We start from the raw sequence: 9,767 nt of genomic DNA, 5'->3' as shown, positions 1-9,767 counted from the left end.
CTCTTTGGCTAAGGGCCAACCCTCTCGCAAGCAGCTATCATATGGTCTGCAAAAAACTTAGGTCCAAAGCTTCCAGCCCCACTTTACATGTTGACACCACAGTGTTCTTTGAAGGATGCACGCCTTTGCGGGGTGGGAGCAGATTTTAGAAAAGGAGAGACATTATAAAGTCTGATTAAAGATTTTATAAGAGATTAAGTAGATTTTATAAATCTTACTAACTCCCCTAATTTTAAATTTGGGCAGTGGGGGCAATGACAACTCTGTAGTGGAAAATTATAAAACCTGAATTAGAATTCTGCCCCCCAAAATGTTGTCATCCATCACTTTCATTCCTTTATAAGTTAAATAAAATCATATAATGTGTACTGATGGATACTGATAGAAATTTATAAATCAGACCCTAATGGTAGTTTTTCAGTTAACTTCAGAACTTGACTTTGCACCATGTGTGCTATTATGAACTGCATGTGATAATGCCTTTGCGTTCTATAAAAAAACCACAAAAAACAAAAACAAAAAAAATACTACTACGATGATTTAAAAAACAATAATACAGAGGCCCTGGCAGCCTCCCCCTCTGAATGCTTAAAGTTGAGTCCTGGAGTAGAAATTAAGCTGGTTGGAGTGGCCTTAGGGTCTATGAAAGAACAAGGTACAAAGCACCTTTGGGTGAATTATCATATCTGATACTCCTTACACTTGCAAAATGTGGAGCTGTTATTAGATCTTATAGTTTCTTGACAGCAACTCAGGAGAGATAAGTTCTAAAGTCATCTGTGAAAATTAAAACCCAAATCTTCTGACAGATTGATGCTTTCTTTTCCCATCATAAGCTCACAAACTGAGGGGCACCAGTGTACCAGTGAACAGTGTTGGAGAGACTGGTAAAGTACTTTAGTGCGAACTTTCTGTAGTCTAAACTCTGACTCTTAAGTCTAAAGCCTGGATACTTCATCTTCTCTTTTGGGAAAATTGATCTGGTACTATTTGATCCCTACCTTGAGGGGTGCTCAAGAAAAACGTGAAATATTTATGAAGAGCTTTAAGTTTCAGGGGAAGTAACGTTCCAGTGTACGAAAGCTGGAGATGTATTCTGACATACCCACGGATTTTATCGGCTCATCCACGGTTGCACACCTCCCTCCTGACCTGTCCATGTGTGAAAATCTAAGAATGTCACACGTACATTTGCCACCTTTCTTTAGCTGAGTGTGTTCCTGAGCATGGAGTGATAGGTTATTAACATGTGTAAGAAGGGACATAAAGGGGTGGGAGCGAGAAGAGGAGGTGACAGCAGTGAGGGGAGAAAGGCGGGGGGCGGGGGGGTAAATAGAACCAACAGTGCCTGAGGAGCCCAAGCTGTTAACCTGCCAGCTACGGGCTTCCTCTGCTATTCCGGAACCCTGCAAGGTGAACCGGAGACGCACTGGCCAGGACTTGCAAAGAACTGTGCCAAGGTCTGCTGTGGCCAGCTCGTCTCAGTGACAAGAGACAGTAGGGTGCAGAGCTGTTTACTTGGCATCCTTCACCATTACTGAGGACACTAATAAAATATTAAACTGATCCTATGTACATGGCTTCATGAAGATGACCAGAAATGGAAGGAAGCCAGGGCAAGGGGCAAGGATCATATATACCGAGCAGAGCAAAGCCTCCTGAAATGCACACACGAAGGCCCAAGACAGCCACACTGCCTCAATGAAGCAGCCAGCTTGTGTTTACTCTCAACTCAAAATGTTTTCTTTTGTATATCCATACCATCACCTGTTTCTCAGGAAGGGACACAAAATAACAGGCTTTGAGATGCCATCAATGTCCATTTTGACAGCATTCATGTCACAATACACAATCATGTACTTGGTAATTATACAAAATTTAAAGAAATTTAAAGAATAAAATGTCACTAGTTACACGGGTCAAAAAGAAACCGACAACCAAAACAAAAAACGAAATCTGTCAAAATTCATAGAGACACTTGATAATGCACAAAAAAAAAAACAAAAAAAAAAACGAGTAATTCTCCTAGCATGCTGCAAGTTCATTGCCATAACTTTACGAATTCCCAGCTCTTCGGGGGGAAAGAAAGTGCGTGTTCACAGCCTATATAGTTCCCAAAGAAATAGCTTTCGCAGGTATTCAGGTCAAGAGAAAAAGCAATGCAAAGTCTGGGCACCAAGATTGCTCAGACAGCACTGGAGTGAGAAGAGCCAGACTTGAAACTCTTCTGAACCAGATCTGGTTTGTTGAAAAAGAACCTGGACGGTGACATTAGTCCAAGGGGGCCAAAGAAGAAACACTTAACTGTTAATAAGGACGGAAACCATCAAGAACTAGAACAATTAAGACTTAAATCTTTTTCTACCCTACTTTGAAGCTGAATTACAGCTTTTCATATTTGGAAAAGATAGGTGGTTGATCTGTGAGTAGAACCCCTCTCTCTTCCTCCATCCACTCTCCCTGCTCCTGATTCAGTAGCTTAATGTTGGAGTACAGATATCGCTGGTTCAATTTTCTTGTAGTAGAATTACTATTTCTTCACATGTGGCCATGTTTATTTTAACAATGAGGTATAATTTTATACTAACAGTGCCTATTCCTTCCTGGGCTATGCTCTTGATCAATCATATGGGCAGAAAACAATTGAACTTTCTGATGAAATCACACACATACAAAAATTATTGCACTTAAAAACAACAACAACAAAACTCAGCCAAACCAGCAAAGGGCCAATGAAACTCTTCGGAAGGGGCTGTGCTTCCTGCCCTTTGCAGAGCATCTGGACCTTTCTGGTGTTCAGTTGAATTTGGTCCATTATTAAATGTCCAGAAGTCAAAGAGTCCAAAAGACACTGTAGGCTCTTTAAGGCTAAGTCTTCCCAGTGCTTCTATGAGATAAATTATCTCCTTGGCCACATATTACAAAGCAGGGGCTCCTTTTAGCAAAATTGCTAGCAGGGCCCCCCAAAAACTCTGGAAGCAAGGAAGGATGGGTGCACATTGTGTCCTGTCCTGTGAATGCAAGAAAGAGAGAGACAGTAAGCAGCCTGGGTGGGCAAAGCCAACATCAACAGTACTGTGGTTGGAAGTACAGCGACTTCCTCCTGACCCCACCACCAGCTCTCATTGCACTCAGCCCCACAGCCCAGGTGGATGTGTGTTTATCTGTGCCTCTTTCTCTGTGTAATTCCTCTTTTCTGTGGACCTAAATGTCTTTCCCTCCACCTGCAAACTTGTTTCTTTCCTCATTCTTTATCCTTCCTGCCTCTTCGTGCTCTCTGTCTCTTTTTTGATGGATGTGAAGACACAACGGTAGTTCTACCCTGCTACCCACTGGTCCATATGCTGCTGCTTCCACATTTCTCCCACGATGCACCCCTGTCCTCTCTCGACCCTGCCAACGGTCCTCCCCATCACAGTATATTCAGACACATTCTGTATTGTTTACTGAATTGAATTGGCAGATTACTTGTTACAGCCCAAATTACTTATACCTCCAAAATCTGAATTCTAGTCAAAATTTGAGCACTTGGTATTGAGTATGTTACTAATGTTTTCGTGACGTTCTCAAGTAAGTGCTTTTAATGGATGGGATCTAGGCATTTCTAAACTCTGTTCTCCTGAACTACTGTCAATATTTTCTTCTTTGGGGTATTGTACTCCAGCTCATGTCTTCTTTGTAACCCCTTTATGACTATTCATAATCAATAAAATATTTGCATAAAGTATCTAGATAAACAGGGTGGACGGTAATGTCTTGGTGTTGCAGGTACAGAGCCAATATCACAATAATTTAAGGTTCAAGGTAGAAGGAACGAAGGTCAAATCGTCAGGAGTTGCGGAAGCTCCTTCATGTCACGCCCACCAGCCAAGGCGCATTGAAGCGCTGAGATCGGCCACAGTTGTTTCTCTCTCCCTATGTCACCTTTCTGTGACTGCCTCTATGGGGTCAAAGTCAGTACCAATGGCTGCTGGGGCCTTTTGTTGTATCCCATCACGTCCCCTCCCGTTGTCCTAAGGCTGAGCGCCTTGGTGGGCTCCCCCCACTACTTACTTCTCTAGATTCTGAACTAAGATTTGCTAACGTTCTCATAGATGACATCACTGATGCAAAACTGCTGCTTCTTCTTCATCCACATCAGTTGCACACACTGGTGGATAAAAATGTACTGCTCCTGGGGCAGAAGACAAAACCGTGTTTCAGAGCAAGAGATTTTCACATGAGTATGTGCAAAGATACAATATTTTGATACTATGATAGTAGTAAATATTGTAATCGGATGTCAAAGGAAACAATTTTCATTATGAGACAATTTTATGAGCTGAACATCCAAGAGAATCAACTCTAAAAATATTTTAAATAATAATAAAGCTTAGACCATCATTATTTAATGCCAAAAAGGCAATGAATATTTGATCTATAAATCATGGGGCTATTTTGAGGGGAAAAAAAGTCTATCATAATACACCCAAATAAATTCCAGTAAGTTTAATAAATTAAGCCCTAAAAATATAAAGGAAAATATAGGTTAATTCTTCTCCTATTACTTTAAGAAAGAACTTTCTAAACTTCAAAGCAGTGAAATAAATACAAACAAAAATTGACAAATATATAAATAAAATATATCAACTACTAAAACAAAAATTCCTGGAAGGCACAGATTATGTCTTTTTATTCCTAATGCCTAGCACTTAGTTTGTGTCTTGAAGGAAACCGAGGAAATATAAAAAACATGCAAAAATGGCCAAGTAATCAAAAATATAAATGAAAACAATTGTTTTTCACCTATGAAGTCAGCAGAGGAAAAAAGTAACATTCAATGATGATTTGAATTTATTAAAGCAGTCATTTTTAGTTATTGTTGGGGGTATAATAAAGTGCTAATAAACAGCACATAGACACACAGATAATAGTTAAAAAGTGGGAAAGAATCCAATTTAATATCTGATAAAAAGGAGAACGATTTAGTCGGTGGCATATCTATAACAAAATATTCAGTCTTTAAAATGAGATTTACATAGCTTTGGGTAATTTGGGATAACACACATAGCAAAATGTTAAGTGAAAAATTAGATTTAAAATTAGCATATGTACATATAGCATATGAGCATAATTGTGTGAAAGTTATAACTGAAGGAAGGCTAGGATGAAATATGCCAAAATATTGAGAGTAGCTGTCTTTGTACCATAAAGTCAAGTTAACTTCATGATCTTTCTCCTTTTCTTTATTTCTCAGGATGTCTCTATAAGTAATACCGTTAGAAATAACCTTTAAATAAGAACCAGTCAAGATATCCACAGGACCTTAAGGAGCCTTCTGTATGACAACTTTAAACAAAGATGAGGTTAATACTTCGACCTTGCTGGGTTGATTCCTCAGCCTAACCTGTATTTTTCAACAAGGTTTGGAGAAAGTCTGTGCCCTTATTTTGAGATAGTATCGCATCAGTAACTGAGCTGCTCCTTCTCCTTATCATACATCATTCCATTGTTTCCTGTGTTGTGTCAGCACTGGACATAGATAAGGCCAGACACTGCCTGGTTTCTTAAACCAGAACTACTCAGGGGCCAAACTTGGTGTCAAAGAAAATAAAATGTAGGCAGACCACAGGAAAACTAAATAAAGACTATTTATGGACAGGTCTCTGAGAGTTCCTGAGAAATCTAAACTGCTGATCAAGAGGACAGGCCACTCAAAGCAAAGCCCTGACTGACCTCCAGGGAAAGCCTATTAAAGGAAAATCAAAGAAAACAGTTGACAAAAACAGTAGAGAGCCCCAGAGAGGAGAATGTCATCCATGCATAGCGCTTTACAATTCCAAAGCATTTAACTAGATTTTTATCCTGTCACATAAGGTATTCTTCATAGCGCTTCATGAACACTGTCGTTCATGTTTCACAGGTGAGGAATGTGAGCTCTGAGAGGCAAAGTGAGTTGTGCAGTGGCCGTGTGGGGACCCATGCCTCCTCGTGGAGCCTGGCCCGATGACACCCATCTCCTTAACCACCCTTCGCTGCTCTTGTGGAGAGGCTCATAACGGGTCTGGTGGGGTGAGAAAAAGGAAGAGGGACCATTAAAAACAGCCTATGCCACAGGCTGCGATGACCTGAAAGGTGCACCTGAGGACATGACCAATTTAATCGGTTACTTCTGGTTTTTTATTTATTTATTTATTTATTTATTTATTTATTTATTTATTTATTGAGGGGGGGCGGGGGTGTGGTGGGTCCTCCCCAAACCTGAGTAGGGCTATGCACCCTCTGCTTTAGCCAGAGGACTGGAAGCACTTAACCTCTTCCACTATTTTTAGAGGGAGTTGGGTGGTGGAATCCAGGTGATGGGCAGTCAGGAAGAGGTAGGAAAATTAGAAACCGGCCTTGGGAAGAAACCTGGTGGCAGTACATGGGTGGTTGATACACATACAGTCAGAAATCAGCTGGAGGATCATTCTGGCTGCCTGAAAAATCAGTGTCAAAGGAGTACCCTGGAATGATACAGCTGAAGAAAATAATGTTTTACTCTCTGATCTTTACTTATTAATACCAGCAAAGTAGAAGGCAGCAGGACTGGGGCGTGAATGGGCTCAAGGAGGATATTTGAAAAATCCTACCATCCAAAATATAGGTTCTATCGCAAAGAGCATAACAACAAGGAAAAACAAAGGTTTAAAGGACAAGATGTTCCAGACATAAATAAATAACTTGAACTAGAGAACATCCACTGCAAAATCCTGAGGGAACTCAAGAGTGAAGCTGGAACACTTGGGAAAAATAAGTAACCTATGGTGACCTTGACTCTTCTGCTGACTTTGAATTTTCCCACAAGAGTTCAGGGGAGGGATAGCATACTTAAAAAAGACTGTTTCCCTGGAGATATCAGCCTAAAATGCTGTCACAAACAAGCCAAAAAATGAAAGTTTGGGGCAAGAAAATTAGGGAGAAAACAACATTTTCTCATGGTGGCTGCTCTAGTTTCATGTGATGACCGTACCTGAAGAAAGATCATGGCGCTGAACTGGATGCAAGGTCTGCCATGTGAAGGTAGTATTTAAAAAGGGATTAAAATTCTGTACTGGGAAAGTCAAGAGCAAACAAGCTATAATCAAAGTCTATAAAGTTATAAAAGGTATAAATTAAGTCAAGGAGGCAGATGATTTATCAAATCCCAAATACTTAAAATAAGGAGTGGCCTTTTGAAACTTGGGGATTAGTATACATAATGGGAAATTTTAATCACATATTAGGACATAAATTTATGGAAGTGAAAGCCAAAAATATGGACCGATTCATAAAACACCATTTAATCATTAGGTAGTGGGCTTCTCTGGGAAACCAGGACATTTTAAACATATGATAAAAAGATAATGTTCATGTCCCCACAGCTGTAAATTACAAGGCAGCAGGATTGGGATATGAGTGGACTAAGGAAGTGAGGACACAAATACATGACTTACTTCCCTGTCATTCATGAGACATCTTAATGCGGACGGGTTGCTCTTTCCAAAGTGGTATGATCCTGCTTTGGCTCAGAAATAAATATGTTGGAACGTCTGTGCCAAGCCATGCTCAGATGAGATTGGGTAGGCAGGAGAGAAAAGTCAAAAGGGCGGTAAAGGAGAAATCCCTGAAGCATGAAGAGACAGCAGCCATTACCGCAGGCTTTTTGAGTCATACTGCCATCTAGTGGTGCTTTATAGAAAAAAGCATGAGGAAGACCAAGGCACCTAAGTTTCTTGGAACTTCAGGCCAAGTTATGTGCTATTCCGTTCCTCCCACACACACTCCCTGAAAAAAGGGATTATTGTATTCCTGAAGCTAAGAAGCTGTGAGTATTGCTGGGTAACTAAGATTATAAACAAGCTATTGTGCTTAGGTGTTGGGGCCCACACAGGTATACACACTGCTGTTCAATGGCGATGTGATGCTGTCTGCTGGCACTAGCCCAGGCTGCCACTCCAGCCTGAGTGCATTCTGAGGTTTCAAGGGAGAAGAGGACTTGGGAGAAGAGGAGAAAGAGGGAGCATATAACACTGCTGGATATTTCTGGGGATGCTCCCAGAGTTATAAAGCTAACTCCATTCATTTAGGTCAAGGGAACTGGCAGTGCTGCTACGTTGGGGGCTGGAAATCCTTAAATCATAAGAGGGAAAGCATAAATCCAGCCCATGGTCATCATCTAAAGTGAGTTGAGACAGAGGCTCACATGCAGGACAAACTAATGGCAAACATTTGAACCAAATCTTGCATGTCAAACATAAATTAAATCACATCAGTTCTAGTCTCCACTTGGTGTCCTTTACCCAGATTGATCATTACCTACCCTCAACTCTTACTCTGTTCAAAGAGGTTTTATTCTGCTACAGATATATGTATGTGCTCTGAATTATTAAAGGGCATATGACTCCAGTGAAAGTGCAACCACTGCATGAATTTCTAGAAGCTAATATTTTTTTATATATACCTTGAAGCAGTTTGAATGTGTGTAATAAGAAACTGGGAATAGCAGATGCAAAAAAAATTTTGAGACAATTGTTTCAAACATGAGATGGAATAACGGGAAGTTTTTTTCAGTTGAGGACAAATTGCAAGATGCATATTGGTTATATTTCTACCTCTGTCTGCACCATGGACATCCTCTGTGACCGCATTTCTGACACCAGCCCCAAGATGTCAACAAACTCATGATCCCGAATGTGCTGCAAGAGCCTGTCCAGGGCGATGAATGTTCCCGTCCGGCCGACACCAGCGCTGCAAGAGTGTTCAGACAGCACATTATTCAGACAGTGCTTCTACACTGTTGAAAACAAATTGGTGATTTAAAAAAAAGACACGAGTAGTACCACTGAGAAACAAAGATTAAACTCTTGACAATAATTTCCACTTAACTAATTTTTTAAATATGCAATTGTGGTTGGTGTATCTTCTAATGTCACATTGCTGAACGTCACTGCTACCTCCCTTAAAGAGGTGTGAGTCTGCACTGCCTTGGCCATACCCTCCCCTACCCTGCCTGGAGCTCTCTGCTTCCTAAGGAAGTAACGTGGAGCTGGCTGGAGCATTGGTTCCTGCCTTCAGGGAGCTGAGACACATACACAGCTCCAGTCTTCTGAGTAGGCTCAGAGTTAAGCTCTCACACTCAGATCAGAAGCCTAGCTGAGATACCTACACCATAGCTCTAGCTCTGGGACCATAGCAATCTGTGTGCCTTTAACCCTAGGTTGAGTCCACCATCTCAGCTCTTCCTTACAGCACATCTGCCCTTCTAGTGAATTCTGGCTGGGCCTGCTTCAGTCTCTCAGTGATCTGTTAGATAGTTGCTTCAAAATCACATTTAATATTTGGACCCTATCTCTTCCAGTCTCCAAATTCCAGTGCTCAAAGAATAAAGGGAAGTGGAGTGATTTGCCCTGAACCAATTGCTCACCACAGTTTTACATGTTAAAGCTAGTTCTTCTTTTCTTCCAATCACTGATTGACTGATATGCCAAGTGGTTCCAAATTCTAAAGTGCGATGAAATGTGAGGGGGGGAAAAAAAGAAGTCAAAACTAATTTACATGCAGAATTTGCTGGAAGAGAAATCCAACAGGAAAAGCCTGTAGCTCAGAGCCCTAGTTTGCTTTTTCTACAGGACAGCCCTTCCATCCTAAGACTTCTCTTCTCAGATAAAATGTTCTGCACCCAGGTAAACACCCGTAAAGTCACATCTAGAACTGTACCTGCTACCCTCTGTGAAAGGATCCATGAGTTCGACCACATGGTTGAGTAG

The 9,767-nt window shown here is 40.9% G+C and overlaps 1 protein-coding gene across 1 annotated transcript in view; it reads right to left on the bottom strand.

Annotated features, from left to right (window-relative positions):
• Positions 1 to 2,537: 2,537 nt before the first annotated feature.
• Positions 2,538 to 9,767, bottom strand: part of PTPRO (protein tyrosine phosphatase receptor type O) — an 82,579-nt gene continuing 75,349 nt past the window's right edge. The window contains exons 23-25 of the mRNA XM_039876433.1: positions 8,613 to 8,748; positions 4,054 to 4,174; positions 2,538 to 3,011 (exon numbers count right to left, since the gene is read on the bottom strand). Coding sequence (XP_039732367.1) covers positions 4,070 to 4,174; positions 8,613 to 8,748 — 241 coding nt within the window. The 3' untranslated portion in view covers positions 2,538 to 3,011; positions 4,054 to 4,069. The remainder of the gene's footprint in view (positions 3,012 to 4,053; positions 4,175 to 8,612; positions 8,749 to 9,767) is intronic.

The sequence above is a fragment of the Pteropus medius genome, unplaced genomic scaffold, assembly GCF_902729225.1.
Source record: "Pteropus medius unplaced genomic scaffold, Ma_sr-lr_union100, whole genome shotgun sequence".
Lineage (NCBI taxonomy): Eukaryota > Metazoa > Chordata > Mammalia > Chiroptera > Pteropodidae > Pteropus > Pteropus medius.
The sequence above is the reverse complement of the archived record's forward strand: the minus strand, read 5'-3'. Positions and strand labels throughout refer to the sequence as shown.